A 24,475-nucleotide genomic window follows, 5' to 3' on the forward strand; every position below is an offset into this window, starting at 1 on the left:
ACCCCCAAATTAACTGGAGAACTGGGTCAATTCAGTTTAATTCACCCTATTGCCAGGAACATTGCTACCCCAGGTCACCACCAGACACCCAGACTTTGCTTTGTATAAACACAGACACTGAGCTAGCACAAACGGTTCCTACAGCATACCACCACTACCTTGCTTGGAGGTCTTGGGGAACATGGTCTTCAGGGAGATGAATCAGAGGGAAGCCAGGACGTAACCTGCAGAGAAGGTGGTTGGTTGGTGAGGTCTTCCCCCGATCAGTGGTTGGAGTGGGATCCCCGGAGCGGGCATGGAGATGTGGTCGTCTGCCCGAGCTTGGCTTACACGTTGATGAGGCAACAGGAACATCTCACCACGGCATATAAGAGGCAGAGGAAAAAGAGAAGCATCAGGACATACACTCCCATTTCCTTCAACCAAGATCCGATGGAGAACAGGAAATCTCCCAATCCTCCCAAACCCTTGAACGGATTCCAACCCTCACTAGCTATAGCTCTAGCTTTTCCCTGTAGTTTACTAACTTTGTCCATATGGGCCTGGACCTTGTCATCGGTGTCTTCTATCCAAGTACAACAATCCTCTCCGATGAACTCACAGAACCCCCCTTTGGCGGCTAAAAGATAATCAAGGGCCATCTTCTCCTGAAGCACTAAAATTCCCATCTGCCGTTGTTCTTGGGCAATTTCTCTGACAGCCTCTACGGTCTCGTTAAACATACTATCCACGATGACAGAAAAATTGTTCAGGCGCTTCATAAGTTCTATTCCCCAACCTGTCCATGAGGGGAACCAAGCCCATGCCTGGTCGCCCTCAGAGAACAGCTCCCTGCGAACTCTCCCTGCCATCCTTACCTTCTTGTGGACCATCAACTCTTCATGATCCATCACTACATAGGATGCGAGGACTAGCTTTATGAGGGCACACAAACCTTTCGCGTTCTGAGGAAATGTTCTATAGGCTGCCGAACCACACAGAAAATAGTATGGACCTGTCAGAGTAGAGCAGGAGGAGTTCCTTGTTCGGCCTCTGGCACTGAGCAACAGTTGCACAGACTGGGGGATTGTTCCCTCAGTCTGCACATCACATCTGTCCTTCCAACAAACGTGGTCTGGTCGGTCAGTGTGGTTACTCAGAAGGGAAGTAGGTTAGTCAGATTGACAGTTATACTTCCCTCACAGGTGGTAGTGCCAACAAACTTGTTACCTGTGCCAAAGCTGATGTTAAAGCACACCTGAGGGCTGCTTAGCTGTCCAGTTACCCATAATGGACTGACGAGGGTCCTACAGGAGCTAGAGCTAATATTGGTGCTAAAACTGATGTTACCTGCTAAAAATGTGTCAAATGTCTACGTGGGGGCTGACCAGGGGTCCCTTGCTTTTTCATGCCGACGCGGATGTCATATAGGGCATGAACAGCGGCCATTGCGGACATGTGATGACTGGGTGGAGGCTTAGAGCATACCCAACAATTGGTTTTGTTGGCGGTTCTGGCTAAACGCAGATGCATTTTAAATAAAAGGTTGGGGTATCTGCCGTCTTTTCCTCCGTTCACACACATGTATGACATACAAACAAAAAGAAAAAGGAAAATGACACCCCTCATTCTCTGGTGTAGCTGAAAAGCTTCTTGCAGTGGCTTGCGTGCACCCAGTTGTCTCGTCCCTCGAGCTTGAGTGAGGTAGGTGTCGTCAGCTGGACTTGGTATGGTCCGGTGAACCGTGGTTCGAGTCCGGTTCTTTGATGTTTCTTTAGGACGACCCAATCACCTGGCTCAATAGGAAGAACACCTGTTATTGCATTTGGATCGGGGAGCGATTCGCAAACCCGATGGTGTATCTTCTGCAGCTCCCGTTGCAGAGATTGCATGTAACCTGTTAGTTGTGAATGCAAAGATGACAACTGTTGAGGAAAGTACAACCCTGTTTTGGGAGGTCCCCCAAACAACACCTCGTAGGGTGACAGCCCATGTGGTTGCCGAGGGGCATTCCGGATGGAATAGAGGGCAATGGGGGGACACTCAGGCTAAGGTTTTTGGATATCGGCCATGATGTTGGAGATCCTGTTTTTAAGGATTCCGTTAAGACGTTCAACCTTACCGCTACTCTCGGGGTGATATGGGGTGTGTCGCTGCTGACTCCAGTTCCACCAAAGAAATGCAGTCGTGTCCTTTGGAAGAGAGGTTAGTAGTGGACAAAGAAGACATGTTAGCAGAAGAGGTGTTAGTATTGTTAGTCGGGCTGCAAAATTTAGCACTGTCGTTGCTGTCCCCCCCCCCCCTTCTCATCTTCCAACACAGGAAGAAGAGAAGCTGGGTTAAGAATAGTGCATCGTTTGATGGTGAGGTTAGTAGGGGTTAGGGGGGCTTTCCCCTGAGAGGGGTACCTTGCCTTGGATGTTGTTAGGAATGGACTGGCCAGCAATGGTGGGACTCACCTGCCTTTTGATCTGCAGTACCAGGGCTGGCCAGCGGGTGCTCCCAGCAATCAGAGACTCAACCTTTCAGCCAGCTAACACCTGGAACTGATGATACTGGTGTATTTAAGGGATGGCCAGACTTGCAGACTCTGCCTTGGTGTTGTGTTTGTCCTGGGCCCTGTATCTGTCCTGCATCCTGTTTCTGTTCCTTTGCTGACTTCTCCTGCTCTGATCCTGGCATGTGACCCTGACCATCCCTCTGTCTGACCCTCTGTACTACGCTGCTTGCTACCTGTTCTGATCCCTGGCTTGTGACCCGGACCATCCCTCTGCCTGACCCTCTGTACTATGCTGCTTGCTACCTGCTGAACCTGGCCTGTGACCCCGACCATTCTCCGCTTGCTCCCCCCGTACCTACCTGCCCAATTGATATTGACCCGGCCTGCCTGACGACGCTTGCTTGTATGTACTGTTATCTGTGGGTGGTTGGTTGGGTTTGTTTGCACTGTATTATGTTTAGTATTGCACTGCGTTTATGTTTGTATGGTTAGTGTTAATAAATTATATTGTTTATAACATATCTGAAATCTGCGTTTCCCTGCGTCAGTCACACATCTCTGGTCATACCCGGGAGCCCTGACAGATGTCCTGTTTTTGCAAGACCGTTCTTGCTGCACTGGTGTCGGTGAGGCAAGGGAGGGGATATTTTAATTCCTCTAGAAAAAGATGGATCTGGGCCGACACCGATTTGTCAACTTCCTATGAGGATTCATAGGAATTACTTACCATGGTGGTCACTGGGGTGGAGGACTCATCAGGAATGAACTGCCACCGACCTTTAGGTAATTGGGGACAGCTCCTCCTCATGTGCCCCGTTTGGTGGCACTGGAAGCACCTGGGAGGGGGGCCTATCCTTTCTGTGACCCAGATCCCTTGGTTTTTCGTGTGGGGTCTGGGACATAAGAACTTTGGCCTTGTCCTGTTTTCTTCTATCCATTTCCCTCTCTATTGCCGCAAGAGTGGAAAGGATAGCAGGGATAGACATCTCATTATATTCGGGTCGGGCCAGAACCAGCCTTTCCCGAATTTTAGTATCGATGCCTTCCAAAAATTTGGCCCGCAACAGAATGTGCGTCGCGGTCACCTTTACCCTTTCAGTTGGAGCATCAGGTCCAACTTCCAGATCCGCATCCAGTGCCATCTGTTTGAGACGGCGCCAGAAGCAGGCGCTTTCCTCATTAGGACCCTGGGTGAGCTTCATCATGTCTGTAGTAGAGGTAGCACCATACATTTCTGGAAGCTTTGCCTTTAGCTGTGTACAGAACTCTTTGCCCCCTGAAGTCATCTCCTCATGAGTGGTTATAGAGCACCCTGCAATCACTGCACTGGCCACTTCCATGCCCACCTTCGCCCGCATGATCTGCGCACAATCTGACCCGCTCATACCATAGCTGAACTGGTTTTGTCCAAACATTCGAGCAAATCCTCTCGGATTGACTCGATAGTCCGGGAGCTCAGCCAGAATAGTGCGGATCTCTGCCGGGTTGAAGGGGACATGCCAAACTACCCGTTCCCCTAAAGTCCGTTCCCCCTGTGCATTGGGAGGACCTTCAAATTGCTGCACCCTGACTGGATAGGCCTCGGTCCGGGAAGAGTGCAAGGGCTGGCCCAGCTTCATCGGTGGGCTTAGATTAACCACCTCGCTTACTGCACCTTCAGGTTTGAGGTCCCTCAGATCAGGGTATAGCTGGGGGGGCAGGGGTCTGATCAGTGGCTCATAGTGCTTTGATGCAATCCGCCCTGTTTCTTAACCGGGTGTCTATTCCCCTTGATTCACAGATAGTCTGCAAATCGGTTGTTGAGAAGGCTTCATAGTTGGAAACAGAAGGAGCTGGGGTGAAGCAGGGAGGAGGGAGAGGTAGAGGTAGAGGCTGAGGCATAGATACAGAAGACACAGAAGGTACGTCAAGAGTGACGTCACTAACAGAAGAGACAGGTGCAGTTATACTTATCTCAGCCACTGTTGGTTGTTGGGGAACCCCAGCAGACCCTGATCCTGCCTGCCTTAGTAGAGTCAGCCCTGAAAGAGCTTCCTCCACCTCTGACACCGGATCTTCCTGTTTTATTCCCTCTGGAGGCCAGGTATACATCACCTGGTTCTTCCGGACAGACACCAGTTTATGTATGCCCTGCTTCCCTAATCGGATTGACCTGTGAAGCCATAGCTGTGCGATCTCTAGTTCTGACGCCTGCATCCGTGGTTCAAATTCAGAGATGAATTTTTCCCACCTCCATGCGTCAAATGTACCTTCCCGGGGAATTTCCCATCTGGTACCCTTCGACCATTTATTCCACCTTTTGAGGGGTTCTGTAGACTTCCCCCCCAAACTCACCTTCATCAGTTGTGCAGCTGTCCTTACCCTGAAGAGGGCTGGTTCCCCCTCTCTCTTCATGGACTGACTACTGCCCATCGTGACTAGTCACTGGTATATATCCCGCGTCCGGGTACCTGTTTACCCCCTGGAGCACTCGGTGGGATCCTACCGAGAGGCCTGATTCCACCACTTTCCCAGCACAGCGTAATTTATGTGATTCTTATCGATCACCCGAAGCGCATCAAGTGGCGGTCAGACCGAGAGCACACCTCCCACTCCCACAGCGCAATTTATGTGATCCTGACCACCCGAAGTGTTTGTGGTAACCAGGCTAAGTGTTATACTTCCCTGGACCGCCCACTCGCACAGCGCAATTTATGTGGTTCTCATCACCCACTGTGTTTGGCAGGCCACACCGCACAAAGATGAAAGTGGCTTTTCTCTCCCTGCACACAGTAGCTAACACAAGTCAAAACAAAAAGAGGGGTTCTTGGATGTTACTTAGGGGACACTGGTTGGCCAGAAACCTACTAACTGACCTTTAGGAAAAATTGTGTAAAGAAAAAACGTCTCTAATACACACAGAAAAACCCCTTTTCAACTAGAAAAACCGTAAAAAAAGGACAAAGTGGAACATTATGGAAAACAGGATGTTTCGCAATAAAACAATTACACAAAGGTGAACTGAAAAACTGTGCCAAAAATAACCCGTTGCAGAAACGAAAATCGCGCCTACCAGTGCCGCTAACCGATCCGCGCTACACACGCGATGTTCGCTGCAACCACCTAAAACTGTTTACAAAAAAAGTCTGCTGGGCGCGAAACACGCAACGCAGCAGCTTTAAAACAAACCCGCTTTACAATAAGGAACTACTTTTAACAAGAAAAACACAAGAAAAACAATCACTATACAAGAAATCTATGTGCAAAAACCCAAACTTCACCATGCTCACTAAATGTGGAACACGTGAGGGGAAAACTCGCTTAACACACTTTAAATTGGCCGGCAATACGCAAATTTAAAGCTAAAAGCAAACAAATTAAACTGTAAAAATTTGGATTAAAAACACAAAATGGGTCAAATGCATATAGGAAACTTCATGCACATTGCATAGAGATTACTGCACATGTGGTAGTCAACAAAATGGCCACCAACAGGGAAAGCACATGGCAGTCAACAAAATGGCCACCAACAGGGAAAGCACATGTGGTAGTCAACAAAATGGCCACCGACAGGGAAAGCACATGTGGTAGTCAACAAAATGGCCACCAACAGGGAAAGCACACAGCAGACACTAGCCTCAAAATTGCCTCTAACCTCTTACATAAAACAGACTTTGACAAAACATACACTGGACAATTACACAACAATATACAGCACACATACAACACAATTTGGCACGATCACAGAACGGACATAAAACACCAACATGTCACACTAACATGCACATGTAACAGAAAGGACCCCCTGCTGTATGCTTGCTGGGAGCAGTAGTACCACAAAACACGGCACAGACTACATACACACAAAGATCTTACAACAGTTAACAATTAACCTAAACCTTTCAGCACTGTAATAATGACCTCACGTGGAGGGGGGTAGAGCAATTACCACAGTACCTACAACCCGCAAATACTTACCTAAACATGCAACAACTTTTACCCGCTAAAACATATACCCGTTTAATTTTTGGTTGGAAGATTTTTAAACTTGACCAAATCCAGCCAACCAAACCCACCCCTCTGCTGCTCTCAGCAGAGAAAAACCCTCGTCTTTCACCCACAAATCAAGATTTTAGGACAAAACTAGGTCCTTGTTAAGCGGAATTCACGTTAGCTAACAGAGAGCGAAATCAGCCACACGAACGCGCAAAAAGCGATCCTCTTAATGGCAGAGAGACCTGAAATGTGCCGGCATACTTTTTGCTAGTTCATGATGGCTCATTCCCCCTTCGAACTTGGTTAGCTAGCGCAAAATTCGCGTTAGTATCCACTGGCTCGCCAAACTGTCTTGGAAATTCGCTTTTAACGAATTTCTCCTTACCATGAGTACTCGCAGTTGGATGCGCAGAAATCCCCCATAAAGCTGTGCGAATCTTGCTTACCGCGACTGCAGCTAAACTACACGATTCCTGCCCATCCAACTGGGTTAGCTTCTGTTGAAATGTGGGGAATTGGAGCTCCGTTACCCTAGAATGATCAGGCGACACTCTCAGGATGATGTTTGAATTCACATAAGGGCTGGCTTCAGACTCAGCCCCCGGTTTTATTACAAGCAGACACACGCCCCCCACATGAATAAAGTCAATCCCCTCCCACCGAACAATGCAATGGGGAGTGCCTATACACAGGATATACATTCCGATTGGAGCATAGCCTTTCCTATTATCTATCACTGGTCCTCCCCCATGAGCCCTCTGAGGTCAGCAGACTTCCTCCCCTTCCCCCATGAGCCCTCTAAGGAGGGCATACTTCCTGTCCTACTAGCTCCTATTGGTATGCAAATTTCTTGTACAAGCATCCCCCAGGCTAAACACCAGTCTGTACCTGGATGGGCCCGATATGATCTTTATTAAAACACATCCATCCGGATACAGTTCAGGTCGGTAATGGGTTGTAAGATATGCATGAGCCTACACGCGGAGTTCGTACCGCTTGGCGCCTAGCGTTATGAAGTCCATGTGGTACTATGCTGCTGATATGTGGATACAGGCCCGCGGCCTGCCGCCGGCGGCATTCGCATCGAATGCCGTGGTGGCATACACGCCGGTCTATAAGCGCAGATCTGCTATCTCATCCATTACTGAGCTGAGTACTGTAATACATACATTGTACATGCGCATGGCCCAATTGCAGCCTTCAGAGCTTTAATTAAGCCACACGAGAGACATATGAATAACACGAATATATGACACATTTAAAGTTCAACCAACAATACAAAGTCTGCTGCCATGTGCTCCTCTGTGGGGGGGCCATTCTAGTGTTACCATGTGCTTCCCTGTGGGGGGTAATTCTAGTATCTGCCATGTGCTCCTCTGTGGGGGGTCATCTTCTTGACTAACCACATGGACTCCTTTTGTTTGGTGGCCATTTTGTTGACTACCATGTGCTTTCCCTGTTGGTGGCCATTTTGTTGACTACCATATGTGCAGTAATCTCTATGCAATGTGCATGAAGTTTTCTATATGCATTTGACCCATTTTGTGTTTTTAATCCAAATTTTTTACAGTTTAATTTGTTTGCTTTTAGCTTTAAATTTGCGTATTGCCAGCCAATTTAAAGTGTGTTAAGTGAGTTTTCCCTTCACGTGTTCCACATTTAGTGAGCGCAGTGAAGTCTGGGTTTTTGCACATAGATTTCTTGTATAGTGATTATGTTTTTCTTGTGTTTTTCCTATTAAAAGTAGTTCCTTATTGTAAAGCGGGTTTGTTTTAATGCTGCTGCGTTGTGTGTTTCGCGTCCAGCAGACTTTTTGTGTAAACGGTTCTAGGTGGTTGCAGCGAAGATTGCGTGTGTAACGTGGATCGTTTAGCGGTGCTGGTATGAGTGATTTTTGCATCAGCAACAAGGTTACTTTTGGCGCAGTTTTTCGGTTTACCTCTGTGTAATTGTTTTACTGTGAAACGTCCCGTGTTTTTCATAAGGATCCACTTTGTCCTTTTTAACAGTTTTTCAGGTTGAAAAAGGGTTTTTCTGTGCGTATTAGGAAAGTTTTTTTCTTTACACAAATTACCTAAAGGTCAGTTAGCAGGTTTCTGGCCAACCAGTGACCCCTAAGTAACATCCAAGAACCCCTCTTTTTGTTTTGACTTGTGTTAGCTACTGTGTGCAGGGAGAGAAAAGCCACTTTCATCATTGTGCGGTGTGGCCTGCCAAACACAGTGGGTGATGAGAACCACATAAATTGCGCTGTGCGAGTGGGCGGTCCAGGGAAGTATAACACTTAGCCTGGTTACCACAAACACTTCGGGTGGTCGGGATCACATAAATTGCGCTGTGCGAGTGGGCGGTCCAGGGAAGTGTAACACTTAGCCTGGTTACCACAAACACTTCGGGTGGTCAGGATCACATAAATTGCGCTGTGGGAGGTGTGCTCTCAGTCTGACCGCCACTTGATGCGCTTCGGGTGATCGATAAGTATCACATAAATTACGCTGTGCTGGGAAAGTGGTGGAATCAGGCCTCTCGGTAGGATCCCACCGAGTGCTCCAGGGGGTAAACAGGTACCCGGACGCGGGATATATACCAGTGACTAGTCACGATGGGCAGTAGTCAGTCCATGAAGAGAGAGGGGGAACCAGCCCTCTTCAGGGTAAGGACAGCTGCACAACTGATGAAGGTGAGTTTGGGGGGGAAGTCTACAGAACCCCTCAAAAGGTGGAATAAATGGTCGAAGGGTACCAGATGGGAAATTCCCCGGGAAGGTACATTTGACGCATGGAGGTGGGAAAAATTCATCTCTGAATTTGAACCACGGATGCAGGCGTCAGAACTAGAGATCGCACAGCTATGGCTTCACAGGTCAATCCGATTAGGGAAGCAGGGCATACATAAACTGGTGTCTGTCCGGAAGAACCAGGTGATGTATACCTGACCTCCAGAGGGAATAAAACAGGAGGATCCAGTGTCAGAGGTGGAGGAAGCTCTTTCAGGGCTGACTCTACTAAGGCAGGCAGGATCAGGGTCTGCTGGGGTTCCCGAACAACCAACAGTGGCTGAGATAAGTATAACTGCACCTGTCTCTTCTGTTAGTGACGTCACTCTTGACATACCTTCTGTGTCTTCTGTCTCTATGCCTCAGCCTCTACCTCTACCTCTCCCTTCTTCCTGCTTCACCCCAGCTCCTTCTGTTTCCAACTATGAAGCCTACTCAACAACCGATTTGCAGACTATCTGTGAATCAAGGGGAATAGATACCCGGTTAAGAAACAGGGCGGATTGCATCAAAGCGCTACGAACCACTGATCAGATCCCTGCCCCCCAGCTATACCCTGATCTGAGGGACCTCAAACCTGAAGGTGCAGTAAGCGAGGTGGTTAATCTAAGCCCACCGATGATGCTGGGTCAGCCTTTGCACTCTTCCCGGACCGAGGCCTATCCAGTCAGAGTGCAGCAATTTGAAGGTCCTCCCAATGCACAGGGGGAACGGACTTTAGGGGAACGGGTAGTTTGGCATGTCCCCTTCACCCCGGCAGAGATCCGCACTATTCTGGCTGAGCTCCCGGACTATCGAGTCAATCCGAGAGGATTTGCTCGAATGTTTGGACAAAACCAGTTCAGCTATGGTATGAGCGGGTCAGATTGTGCGCAGATCCTGCGGGCTAAGGTGGGCATGGAAGTGGCCAGTACAGTGATTGCAGGGTGCTCTATAACCACGCATGAGGAGATGACTTCAGGGGGCAAAGAGTTCTGTACACAGCTAAAGGCAAAGCTTCCAGAAATGTATGGTGCTACCTCTACTACGGACATGATGAAGCTCACCCAGGGTCCTAATGAGGAAAGCGCCTGCTTCTGGCGCCGTCTCAAGCAGACGGCACTGGATGCGGATCTGGAAGTTGGACCTGATGCTCCAACTGAAGGGGTAAAGGTGACCGCGACGCACATTCTGTTGCGGGCCAAATTTTTGGAAGGCATCAATATTAAAATTCGGGAAAGGCTGGTTCTGGCCCGACCCGAATATAATGAGATGTCTATCCCTGCTATCCTTTCCACTCTTGCGGCAATAGAGAGGGAAATGGATAGAAGAAAACAAGACAAGGCCAAAGTTCTTATGTCCCAGACCCCACACGAAAAACCAAGGGATCTGGGTCACAGGAAGGATAGGCCCCCACCCAGGTGCTTCCAGTGCCACCAAACGGGGCACATGAGGAGGAGCTGTCCCCAGTTACCTAAAGGTCGGTGGCAGTTCATTCCTGATGAGTCCTCCGCCCCTGTGACCACCATGGTAAGTAACTCCTATGAATTCTCATAGGAAGTTGACAAATCGGTGTCGGCCCAGATCCATCTTTTTCTAGAGGAATTAAAATATCCCCTCCCTTGCCTCACCGACACCAGTGCAGCAAGAACGGTCCTGCGAAAACAGGACATCCAAGGCAAGGTACCCCTCTCAGGGGAAAGCCCTCCTAACCCCTACTAACCTCACTATCAAACGATGCACTATTCTTAACCCAGCTTCTCTTCTTCCTGTGTCGGAAGATGAGAAGGGGGGGAGGACAGCAATGACAGTGCTGAATTTTGCAACACGACTAACAATACTAACACCTCTTCTGCTAACATGTCTTCTTTGTCCACTACTAATCTCTCTTCCAAAGGACACGACTGCATTTCTTTGGTGGAACTGGAGTCAGCGGCGACACACCCCATATCACCCCGAGAGTAGCGGTAAGGTTGAACGTCTTCCGATACCCAAAAACCTTGGCCTGAGTGTCTCCCCATTGCCCCCTATTCCATCCGGAATGCCCCTCGGCAACCACATGGGCTGTCACCCTACGAGGTGTTGTTTGGGGGACCTCCCAAAACAGGGTTGTACTTTCCTCAACAGTTGTCGTCTTTGCATTCACAGCTTACAGGTTATGTGCAATCTCTGCAACGGGAGCTGCAGAAGATACACCATCGGGTTCGCGAATCGCTCCCCGATCCAAATGCAATAACAGGTGTTCTTTCTATTGAGCCAGGTGATTGGGTCGTCCTAAAGAAACATCAAAGAACCGGACTCGAGCCACGGTTCACCGGACCATACCAAGTCCAGCTGACGACACCTACCTCACTCAAACTCGAGGGACGAGACAACTGGGTGCACGCAAGCCACTGCAAGAAGCTTTTCAGCTACACCAGAGAATGAGGGGTGTCATTTTCCTTTTTCTTTTTGTTTGTCATACATGTGTGTGAATGGAGGAAAAGACGGCAGATACCCCAACCTTTTATTTAAAATGCACCTGCGTTTAGCCAGAACCGCCAACAAAACCAACTGTTGGGTATGCTCTAAGCCCCCACCCAGTCATCACATGTCCGCAATGGCCGCTGTTCATGCCCTATATGACATCCGCGTCGGCATGAAAAAGCAAGGGACCCCTGGTCAGCCCCCACGTAGACATTTGTCGGTAGAACTTAATGACACATTTTTAGCAGGTAACATCAGTTTTAGCACCAATATTAGCTCTAGCTCCTGTAGGACCCTCGTCAGTCCATTATGGGTAACTGGGCAGCTAGGCAGCCCTCAGGTGTGCTTTAACATCAGCTTTGGCACAGGTAACAAGTTTGTTGGGACTACCACCTGCGAGGGAGGTATAACTGTCAATCTGACTAACCAGACTTCCCTTCTGAGTAACCACACTGACCGACCAGACCACGTGTGTTGGAAGGACGGATGTGATGTGCAGACTGAGGGAGCAATCCCCCAGTCTGTGCAACTGTTGCTCAGTGCCAGAGGCCGAACGAGGAACTCCTCCTGCTCTGCTCTGACAGGTCCATACTATTTTCTGTGTGGTTCGGCAGCCTATAGAACATTTCCCCAGAACGCGAAAGGTTCGTGTGCCCTCATAAAGCTAGTCCCAGCATCCTATGTAGTGATGGATCATGAAGAGTTGATGGTCCACAAGAAGGTAAGGATGGCAGGGAGAGTTCGCAGGGAGCTGTTCTCTGAGGGCGACCAGGCATGGGCTTGGTTCCCCTCATGGACAGGATGGGGAATAGAACTTATGAAGCGCCTGAACAATTTTTCTGTCATCGTGGATAGTATGTTTAACGAGACCGTAGAGGCTGTCAGAGAAATTGCCCAAGAACAACGGCAGATGGGAATTTTAGTGCTTCAGGAGAAGATGGCCCTTGATTATCTTTTAGCCGCCAAAGGGGGGTTCTGTGAGTTCATCGGAGAGGATTGTTGTACTTGGATAGAAGACACCGATGACAAGGTCCAGGCCCATATGGACAAAGTTAGTGAACTACAGGGAAAAGCTAGAGCTATAGCTAGTGAGGGTTGGAATCCGTTCAAGGGTTTGGGAGGATTGGGAGATTTCCTGTTCTCCATCGGATCTTGGTTGAAGGAAGTGGGAGTGTATGTCCTGATGCTTCTCTTTTTCATCTGCCTTTTATATGCCGCGGTGAGATGTTCCTGTTGCCTCATCGACCGTGTAAGCCAAGCTCGGGCAGACGACCACATCTCCATGCCCGCTCCTGGGATCCCACTCCAACCACTGATCGGAGGAAGACCTCACCAACCAACCACCTTCTCTACAGATTACGTCCTGGCTTCCCTCTAATTTATCTCTCTGAAGACCACATTCTCCAAGACCTTCAAGCAAGCTTCAAGCCTCATCATGGTTTGTGTCTGCAATTTGGAAAACCGTCTGGGTCGAGACCAGCCTTTTGTGGCCCCGTCTGCAGGGGCAATTTGAGAATCTATTGCTGGATCTCCCCAGACCACCGTGGGATCACAAGCCTTATTCATACCACAAGTCTGTTTGTGGTTTTTGCAAGAGCCTTCCTGTAGTGAAGGTTCCAACGCTCTTGAGGATCATTGCTTCAATCAAGCCTGTTTGCGTCGAGTCTGTGTCGGGTCTTGTTGTTTCAGGTACCCCGTGGAGCTTTATTCTCAGGGACAACTACAGGAACTCTTTGAAGTTTGAGACTACACCCATCAAGCTGAAGAAGATCAAGAAGGGACACGAGGAGAATATGATAAAACAGGAGGGAATGTCATGGAAATTTTGTATTGTTGGTCGAACTTTAAATGTGTCATATATTCGTGTTATTCATATGTCTCTCGTGTGGCTTAATTAAAGCTCTGAAGGCTGCAATTGGGCCATGCGCATGTACAATGTATGTATTACAGTACTCAGCTTGGTAATGGATGAGATGGCAGATCTGCGCTTATAGACCGGCGTGTATACCACCACGGCATTCGATGCGAATGTCGCTGGCAGTAGACCGCGGGCCTGTATCCACATATCAGCAGCATAGTACCACGTGGGCTTCATAACGCAAGGCTCCAAGCGGTACGAACTCCACGTGTAGGCTTATGCATATCTTACAACCCATTACTAATCTGAACTGTATCCGGATGGATGTGTTTTAATAAAGATCGTATCGGGCCCATCCAGGTACAGACTGATATTTTTAGGGAGTGCTTGTGCAGAGAATGGACATACCAATAGAAGCTAGTAGGACAGGAAATATGACCTCAGATGGCTCATGGGGGGGAAGGGGAGGAAGTCTGCTGACCTCAGAAGGCTCATGGGGGAGGACCAGTGATAGATAATAGGAAAGGCTATGCTCCAATTGGAATATACATCCTGTGTATAGACACTCCCCATTGCATTGTTTGGTGGGAGGGAATTGACTTTATTCATGTGGGGGGGCATGTGTGTATTTTTAATAAAACAGAGAGCTGGGTCTAAAACCAGCCCTTATGTGAGTTGCAACACCATCCTGAGAGTGTCGTTTGATCATTCTAGGGTAACGGAGCTCCACCCCCACATTTCAACAGAAGCTAAAAGTATTTGGATGGGCAGGAATCGTGTAGTTTAGCTGCAGTCGTGGTAAGCGAGATTCGCACAGCTTTATGGGGGATTTCTGCGCATCCAACTGCGAGTACTCACGGTAAGGAGAAATTCGTTAAAGCGAATTTCCAAGACAATAATCAGGCCGCCTTGACTTTATCTGATCTTACAAACACCCACACGCAGCTCTTAAACGAACTAGGTAAGGCAGCTAAGCGCAGATTCATTTTGTCGCAAAATCTTTTTTATGATTTTGCTAACAAAAGTGGGAGATTCTTAACCAGATCCCTCCAGACAAAAAAGTCAAGTTTAAAGGTTCACAAGATTAGGGGCTCGGATGGCTCTTTGGCCACCTCAAATGCGGATGTAGCATCTCACTTTGAGCAATACTACAAAACATTATACGATCTCCCTCCAGAACGTCGCCCTTCTGAGGCCAATACGCCTAGAGACACCCTAATCTCTGACTTTCTTCGCCTCTATAGTCCTTCCACTGTACCTGATGATACTATTCAGGATTTGGAACATCATATCACGGCGGAGGAACTCTCCTGAGCCGTCCAGCAAATGAAACCTGGTAAAAGCCCGGGCCCTGATGGTCTTTCTGTGGCATATTACAAGGAGTTTCTAGATATTTTGAGTGGACCCTTCCTCTCTGCCTTCAACACTTTCTCTTCACCCTCCACGCAACATCATCGCCTCCTGGAAGCTCATATCACTGTCATCCCCAAAAGAAGGTAAAGATGTCACTTTGGTTACCAATTAGAGGCCCATCTCTCTTTTGAACATAGACATCAAAATCTACGCAAAGATCCTAGCCAACCGTCTCCTTCCCTTGTTACCCTCCCTGATTGACCTTGACCAAGTGGGCTTCATCCCGGGAAGGGAAGCAAGGGATAACACCATCAAGGCTCTTAACCTTCTCCACCGACTTCACGATTCTCGCAGTCCAGGATTTATTCTTTCCCTAGATGCCGAGAGGGCTTTTGATAGGGTGTCCTGGGATTACTTAAAGGCATCCCTACAGGCGATTGGTTTAGGGGACACCATGCTCAATTTCATTATGGCACTGTATTCTGGTCCAACGCCTCAGTTCCATGTGAATTGGCATCTATCTCATCCGTTCCCTCTTGGGAATGGTACGCGCCAAGGTTGCCCCCTATCCCCGCTTCTTTTTGTGATATCACTAGAACCATTGTTATGCAAACTCCGCTTAAACCCAGATATCAGGGGTATTTCCGTGGCGAACAAGGAATACAAACTTGCTGCCTACGCAAACGACATTCTTTTGTTTCTGACGGAGCCCCGGATTCCCTTGCCCAACCTACTTAAGGATTTTTCCTTCTTTCAATATATCTCGAACCTCAAAATTAATCATTCCAAATCCTATGACTTAAACATTACTCTTCCTCCAGACCTGGTTTCCTTTTGTCAGTCACAGTTCCCGTTTCAATGGGAAAGGGACTCCCTTACCTATCTGGGAATACAGCTTACGAGTAACCTCTCTGATCTTGATGTCAAAAACTTTCTTCCAACCCTTGGTGCCATCCGAGCAGACCTAACTAGGTGGCATCGCCCATGCTTCTCCTGGTTTGGTAGGGCTGCTATACTAAGAATATCCTCCTGCACCTCCTCTATCTATTTCAAACCTTACCTATCCATTTACCACCCGCCTTTTTCGTTTCATGCAGAAGAATGTGCTCTCTTTTTCTCTGGAATCATAAACGGCCACGTATTTCTTTCTCCCAACTTGTACTCCCCAAATCCAAAGGGGGATTGGACTACCTGACCTGCAACTTTACCATCGGGCCTGCCATCTTACTAGGATAATTGATTGGAATATTCACTTTACCACCAAAGCGTGGGTCCAGCTGGAACACTCTTGTTCCACTTCCCCCTTGGCATCGATCCCGTGGCTTCTGACCAAACACATTCCTCAAGACCTCCTCCTACATACAATAATCGGTCCTTCCCTTAAAACCTTTCGCTTAGCCTGTAAATCGGCCTCCATTTCCGATGCCCCCAACCCACTAACTTCTCTTCGCCTCAATCCGGATTTCCCTCCCGGTATGCATAAGTCCTTTCATTCAGCACATTGGCCACACAGTCAAGTATTGGCGCACCACTTTTTCCACAAAGGTCAGCTGAAGTCTTGTTCTTCCCTGGCAAGTACTATGGGTGATCTCACCTTTCCCTTTTGGGCCTATCTTCAAATCAGACATTTTCTTCTGTCTCCTGCATATCGCCATAAATGGGTCCGCCCTCTCACCTCCTTTGAGTCACTCTGTTCAAAGGCTGAACCACGGAGGCATTTAGTATCATTTACCTATCTGCTTCTTCTTGGTGACAGAACCTCTGACTCACTTCCCACCTGCAAAGCTTGGAAAAGAGACTTAAACATTGACTTTTCTTCCTCTGATTTGGACCAAATCTTTACCTTTTCTCATAAGTGCTCCTTGAATGTTTCGGCACAAGAAAACGGATACAAGTTGGCGACACGTTGGTACAATACACCTTCTAGAATCCATCATTTTGATCCATCCAGACCTAGTAATTGTTGGAGATGTGGGGCTCCTGTTGGATCTCTTCTTCATATCTGGTGGGACTGCCCTATGGTTCAGCCCTTTTGGCAGGAGGTACATCGGATTACTTCTTCGGTGTCTACTCTTGATATTGAGTTCTCTCCAGCCCAACTCCTCCTCCACCACACTCCGCTTCCCAAACATCTATATTTCAAATCTCTGGCTATGCATATGCTTAATGCGGCCAAACTCTGCTTACCGGTTCTCTGGGGGTCTGTTCACCCCTCCACAGTGCGAGATTGGTTCATACGTTTGAACAGAATTGCTGAAATGGAAGAGCTGATTGCTTCTTCTCTGGATAACCCTACTAAATGTTCTCATACGTGGTCCTGTTGGATTGACTTCCAAATGACCCCTGAATATCGTTCTTTCATGGGCCTTGCTGATTGATTCTGAACCTCTCTGATACCCCGTAGTGTTTCTTGCGATATATCGGCTGTTTTTTTTAAGGTTGTGATTGAAGTCCTTTGTCTCGATGTCCTGTACTGCTTGGAGCAAGCTACTGTACGCTTGGCACCCTGATACGCCTGCAACTGTCCCCAGCTCGCTTCTCTGCCAGGGTTGTGCGTATCTCTCATGTCCTGGGAGTCTTGCGTAAAGGTGACTCACCTACCCTCCTACTCCTCCACACCTCCTCCCCGTCCCCAACCCCCCATCTCCCTCCCCTCCACTTTTTTTTTTTCTTCTTCCCCTCTCTTCCCTTCTTTTTCATGCTTATTCTTAAATTCTTAATCCCCATTTCCTGCTTTCCTACTCAGTTTAGCTTTCATTCTCCCCTTTCCATTTTGGTACACTTCTCTACGCATAGGAGCCCTACTCCCTACCTGCAATCCAGCTGCACATATGTTTTACTTTTACATATCTCCTTTCCCGAACCCTTTACCCGCGTGCTGGCAACCTGTAGTGGGTTACCTCAGTTTCATCAAAAGTAAAAGGCCATATCCTACAAGCCCTTGCACCCCCCTCCACACCCACTGTATACATTTCCAATGCATACCTTTGACTCACTGCCCCCGCTCTCTGCTGCTCGGTAACTGAGGTTATATATCATCGACCTGCCAGTGCTGTGATTCCAATATGCTGAAAAAGGGCTTGAGACCAGATATGCCTTTATGTTCCTGTGTTCGCATGTCCTCATTCTTCCCGTTTTCTTTTCCCTGGGATGACTTACGTCTGATTCTTTGCCTATGTATTGCTATGTATCTTTTTGTTTGCTGTATGTGTATTACCTCCTATTGTATTTCCGACTGATACCTTGTATTACCTGGACCTATTGTATGCTCTGAGTTTATTAATAAACTTCATGGAAAAAAAAAAAAGAAAATATCATCCAACTTTATTTATCATATATATGTGACACTTTAACAACAGAAGGAAAGAGATAGATTATTTACATTTCAAGGATCTATTTATACCATATCATCAATGCTAAGAAACTGATTAACATATGACACGCCCCTCATTAATACCAGCCCCACCCACTTATGTAACCATTAATCACACTACACGTTGTACATATCTCTGCACACACCAGAGGGAGAGGAATAACTCTAGGGCCATCATTCATGGTTCACTATATAAACTGATGACCTGTAAAAGGCTTTTAAAGCGTCACCTATGGACAATATTTGGTACTGAAGTTTGTCACCATTTCACAAGCACATGACATTTTAAAAGCTTGACATGTTTGGTATCTATATACTTGATGCCAACCTCATCTTTCATTTTTCATCAAATTGGGTCATATATTGTGTTTTTCTGCACTGGAATTATTGTTAGTGTTTTTTTACTGAAAATATCCTTTTCAAAGACAGCTGCGCTAATATTGTGTGACAAAAAATTGTAACCACCACCATTTTATTCTCCAGGGTCTCTGCTTTCAGAAAATAAAACACAATATTTAGGGGGCTTTAAATAATCTTCTGGCCTAACAATGTGAATGTAATCATGTGCATAAACAAGCAAAATCAACTGGCAGCGAAAGACACAACAGCAACAATGTAAAAAATTATCACCAAATCTATAGTAGCAACTAATGGCCTAAGAAGCAAAGCCACCATATTACTCAACAAAGTTCCAACTAAACCCATCCAAGAAAATGGATCCCACTTCCCCCCACCCAGGTGACTGTTGGAACTCCTTTACCTTGTGTAGATATCCCCTTCTGAGATCCTCATGATCTAATATAAATGTACAACACTCTCTGACACCAGTTTGAAGACTCCACCATGATCTTCCGAGAGATAATCAGCCGCCATGCAGTTTTGTGACACCACCTTAGGTGATTGGAGCCACTTCTGGTGTCAGCTCTGCTATACCATCAATGGTGTCATTGGTTATCTGATCCATGACTCCAGTACACCGGTTCATCTTACTTATCTTAGATTACTTAGATTCCCCATCCCATCTATGAAGGGTTCACTGCATAAAACATCTCATCTCCAGAGAAAATGTTTCTTCTCACTGGAAGGCCAGGGGAGTATTGGGAGAAATTGAGGCTTTCCCTTACAGATATGGGGAAGGGGCAACATAACTTAAAGTACAGCTATGGGTGGAATTGAAGGGAAGCCATTTTAGGGTGCTCCTTCCACACAAGAAGCAATGTATCTGGGAGGACTAGGAATCCATTGGACCAATGGGGATTAAACATTCTGCAATACATTGAGACACCATGAAATGTTACTGGCCTGTGATTGGCTCTCCTATTGTTAGTGAAGTGAGACTCCCCTTGTCGGTGTCATTAATGGAAAGAAACCATGTGAAATGCTTCCCCCACATCCAAAAAGGTAACCCCCTTGGGTAGGTAGCCATCCTACTATTCCTGATATGAGTTTGTAGTCCCTGCTACTACAGGAAACATGCGGGCGATCATTTACACCTTTTACAGCAGGACAGTAAATATCATCCACATTAGACTCACTTGTTCCTCTAACAACACGAAGCATCAGGCCCCGCCCATTACAACCTTGGCAGACTGACAACACCAGACATCTTAAACGACATAGTCGTGTGCTGGAGCGAATGTGGCGTAAAACCAAATCTCAGCAAGCATTCGCCCGATATAAATCTGCTTTCTTCACATACAATTCCTCCCTCCATGCTGCCAGACAAGCCTACTTTGTCACTCTCATCAATAGCTTGTCATCCAGTCCTTGTCGTCTCTTCTCTACTTCTAACTCTCAACTTTCTCCACCTCACTCACTGCTCACGAGATTGCAAATCATTTCAAAAACAAGATTGACACAATTCGTAGGGACATCTCCACTGCACAGACATCCATCCCACTTAGCATACCTCATACTAAACCTCCCTCAACACTTTCCTCTTCTGACCTTCCTACTACCGAAGAGGTCACTAAGGTTTCTCAGAAGCCCGTCTCACTACCTGCCCCCTGGATCCTGTCCCCTCACAACTACTACAGTCACCCTCTTCTTCCATCCTATGCTCCCTCACTCACATCTTCAATCTTTCCCTCTCTACTGGTGCCTTCCACTCCCCTCTAAAGCATGCGCACATCACTCCCATACTTAAAAAACCCTCCCTGGACTCCACCAACCTGAACAACTTAAGACCCATCTCCCTGCTCTTGTTTACCTTTAAACTCTTAGAACGCTTAGTCTACAATCGCCTGAGCTCCTAACTCACCGACAACAACCTTCTTCACCCTTTAAAATCTGGCTTTCGCTCACTACACTCCACTGAAACTATCCTACTAAACCTCACTAATGATCTACTAACTGCTAAAACCAATGGCCACTACTCCGTACTCATCCCAACCAATGGTCACTACTCCGTACTCATCCCAACCAATGGCCACTACTCCGTACTCATCTCAACCAATGGCCACTACTCCGTACTCATCCCAACCAATGGCCACTATTCCGTACTCATCCCAACCAATGGTCACTACTCCATACTCCTCCCAACCAATGGCCACTACTCCGTACTCATCCCAACCAATGGCCACTACTCCATACTCTTACTACTTGACCTCTCTGCAGCTTTTGATACGGTTGACCATCCCCTCCTCCTCAAAAAACTCCACTCAGTTGGCCTCCAAGACTCTGCTCTCTCCTAGTTCTCCTCCTACCTATCACAGAGCTCATTCAGCGTTATCTACACCTCTGCCTCCTCCTCTCCACTCTCTATTTCCGTAGGGGTCCCTCAAGGTTCCGTCCTTGGACCCCTACTCTTCTACATCTACACCTCCTCCCCCTACTCCCATGGTTTTAAGTACCATCTCTATGCTGATGACACACAAATCTTTCTACTCCTCACCTCACCCCTTCAGTCTCCTCTGGCATTACTAACCTACTAAGCGACAAATCGGCATGGATGTCACTCCACTTCCTCAAACTCAATCTTAGCAAAACTGAGCTCTTAGTATTCCCTCCAGCCTGTGCCCTCTTCCCTGACTTATCCATCAAGATCAATAACATAATCATCAGTCCCTCCCCTCATGCCAGGGTACTAGGTGTAATCCTAGACTCCCATCTGTCCTTTCAGCCCCTAATCCACTGTCCAAATCTTGTAGACTTCACCTTCACAACATCTCCAAGATACGGCCGTTCTAAGCAATTTGTTCAATCCCTTGTTATATCTCGTCTTGACTATTGTAACTCCCTCCTCATTGGCCGACCTCATTGCAGGCTATCCCCTCTTCAGTCTATCATGAATGCTGCTGCCAGACTCATCCACCTTACTAACCGTTCTGTATCAGCCACCCCTCTCTGCCAATCCCTCCAATGGCCTCCACCCCTCTCTGCCAATCCCTCCAATGGCCTCCACCCCCCTCTGCCAATCCCTCCACTGGCTTCCTATTGCCCAACGGATAAAATTCAAAACATTAATAACATATAAAGCCATTTATAACTCTGCCTCAAATTACATCACCAATCTTGTCTCCAAAATATCACCCAAACTGTCCTCTCCGCTCCTCGCATGACCTCCTGCTCTCTAGCTCCCTTGTCTCTTCCCATGCTTGTCTCCAGAGCTTCCCCCATCCTCTGGAACTCTCTACCCCAATTTATAAGACTATTACAGCGCTGAGAGAACTATTGGCGCTTTCTAAATACTGTATAATAATAATAATATTGCCTGCTCTGCTCACTTTTAGGCGAACTGTGAAAACCTCTCCGTTTAGGGAAGCCTATCCTGCCCTCAGCTAATAATGGAATATTCTACTCTTCCTACCAGTCCATCCCCTACAGTTACTACCTTTTGTACCACTAGCCCCTCCCTCCTGGATTGTAAGCTCTGAGAATACAGGGTCCTCCTATCCCTCTTGTATTGAACTGTATTGTCTCCCGTTATATTGTAAAGCGCTGAGCAAACTGTTGGCACTATAAATCCTGTATAATAATAATATTAATGAGAGATGAAATGTGGAAGGGAGGCATTGATAATGGGAGAGGAGATGGAACATGTAATGGGAGGAGTGGACAAGGTGGGCTTAGCTGGAGACCTCAAGCCTGGCTGATCATGTATCAATAGTCAGAAGAACCTGGAATGGACTCTCCCACTGAGGCTTCAGAGACTTGGTAAGATGACAATAGACCCCATCCTAGTCTCTGGTACGTAATCAATGCAGAAATTTGTGAATCCTCCGGTGATAGATTAGACCGGCATTAACTGTAAAAGTTTTGTCATATTGAGAGCAATAAAATGGCTTCTCTCCACTGTGACTCCTCTGGTGTCTGATAAGACTTGACTTCTGAGTAAAAGCTTTATCACATTCAGAACACTGATATGGCTTCTCTCCAGTGTGAATCCTCTGGTGTGTGAGAAGATTTGACTTCAGAGAAAAAGCTTTATCACATTGAGAACACTGATATGACTTCTCTCCAGTGTGAATCATCTGGTGTGTGATAAGATTTGACTTCACAGTAAAAGCTTTATGACATTCAGAACACTGATATGACTTCTCTCCAGTGTGAATCATCTGGTGTCTGATAAGATCTGACTTCTGAGTAAAAGCTTTATCACATTCAGAACACTGATATGACTTCGCTCCAGTGTGAATCCTCTGGTGTCGGATAAGATCTGACTTCCGTGTAAAAGCTTTATCACATTCAGAACACTGATATGGCTTCTCTCCAGTGTGAATCATCTGGTGTGGGATAAGATCTGACTTCTGAGTAAAAGCTTTATCACATTCAGAACACTGATATGACTTCTCTCCAGTGTGACTCCTCTGGTGTCGGATAAGATCTGACTTCTGTGTAAAAGCTTTATCACATTCAGAACACTGATATGGCTTCTCTCCAGTGTGAATCATCTGGTGTGGGATAAGATCTGACTTCTGAGTAAAAGCTTTATCACATTCAGAACACTGATATGACTTCTCTCCAGTGTGAATACTCTGGTGTCTGATAAGTTCTGACTTCCGTGTAAAAGCTTTATCACATTCAGAACACTGATATGGCTTCTCTCCAGTGTGAATCCTCTGGTGTGTGATAAGATCTGACTTCTGAGTAAAAGCTTTATCACATTCAGAACAATGATATGACTTCTCTCCAGTGTGAACAATCTGGTGTGTGATAAGACTTGATTTCACAGTAAAAACTTTATCACAATCAGAACACTGATATGGCTTCTCTCCAGCGTGACGACTCTGGTGTCTGATAAGATTTGATTTCACAGTAAAAGCTTTATCACATTCAGAACACTGATATGGCTTCTCTCCAGTGTGACTCCTCTGGTGTGTGATAAGATGTGACTTCCGTGTAAAAGCTTTATCACATTCAGAACACTGATATGACTTCTCTTCAGTGTGAACAATCTGGTGTGTGATAAGATTTAACTTCACTGTAAAAGCATTATAACATTCAGAACAATGATATGACTTCCCTCCATTGTGAACCTTCTGGTGTGTGATATATTTTCTCTCCATTGTAAAATCTCCAAACAAGTAGTATGAAATGACTCCTCTTATGTATACTTGGGTTGGACTTTATTGTAAAGCCATTGTCACTTCCAGAACACTGAAATTACTTTTCTCCTGCTGGATCAATGTGGAAGAGGGTCCAAACCATGACTTTTAGAATACAGATATGACTTGTATCCCGTGTGAATCCTCCAGTGAACTGCAGTAAAGACTTTCAGTCAATTAAGACACTCACATGTCTTGTTTTCCCTGTGACTCATGAAGACCAACATGACCGAAAACTAGATTCATCAATCTGCCTGTAGAGAAAGAAAACAAATAGAATTCTATATAAAGGGCTACATAAAGTTGCTTTCTATTTTTAATGTTCATTACTAAATATATCTTATGAATAGAAAGAATATGTACAGCATTATCTACAGTATTTTTTTAATCAAATAGATTTTATTAATAAAGTTTCTAAGTGCGCACAGTATTCCCGACATTCAGCCCAGACAATGGAGTCATACATTCTCACGTATAGGCAGTTGTGGCACTGTTACAGATCATACAGAACAATAACTTGCTTTGTCTATGGTGTCACTTTTACCTTTTATAAACAAATGAACAGAGAAAAGAAGAAACAGCCTAGAACAATTCAGCTGTACACGGCAAGTAACTCCCCCCAGTACATACATAGATAGCTGACACCAATCAATGAGGCCTGTGTCTCCAG

The 24,475-nt window shown here is 46.6% G+C and overlaps 3 protein-coding genes across 4 annotated transcripts in view; 2 read left to right on the forward strand and 1 right to left on the reverse strand.

Annotated features, from left to right (window-relative positions):
* The window catches only part of LOC149449066 (endogenous murine leukemia virus Env polyprotein from Emv-2 locus-like), a 190,881-nt gene extending 176,662 nt beyond the window's left edge, over positions 1-14,219 (forward strand). Inside the window, exon 2 of one of the 2 annotated variants that reach the window (XM_089693854.1) lies at positions 11,466-14,219. In XM_089693854.1, coding sequence (XP_089549980.1) covers positions 11,674-13,053 — 1,380 coding nt within the window. In that variant the 5' untranslated portion in view covers positions 11,466-11,673 and the 3' untranslated portion in view covers positions 13,054-14,219. The remainder of the gene's footprint in view (positions 1-11,465) is intronic. The other variant, XM_089693853.1, reaches the window with a different exon arrangement.
* Positions 1-24,475, forward strand: part of LOC149449067 (uncharacterized) — a 125,387-nt gene that overhangs the window by 12,500 nt on the left and 88,412 nt on the right. The window lies entirely within an intron of this gene.
* The window catches only part of LOC149449068 (uncharacterized), a 31,919-nt gene continuing 25,635 nt past the window's right edge, over positions 18,192-24,475 (reverse strand). Inside the window, exon 2 of the mRNA XM_089693856.1 lies at positions 18,192-24,059. Within this exon, the coding sequence (XP_089549982.1) occupies positions 22,456-23,766 (1,311 nt within the window). The 5' untranslated portion in view covers positions 23,767-24,059 and the 3' untranslated portion in view covers positions 18,192-22,455. The remainder of the gene's footprint in view (positions 24,060-24,475) is intronic.

This window comes from Staurois parvus, unplaced genomic scaffold (assembly GCF_062004578.1).
Source record: "Staurois parvus isolate SC_StPar_1 unplaced genomic scaffold, SC_StPar_1.0 ptg000638l, whole genome shotgun sequence".
Taxonomy (NCBI): domain Eukaryota; kingdom Metazoa; phylum Chordata; class Amphibia; order Anura; family Ranidae; genus Staurois; species Staurois parvus.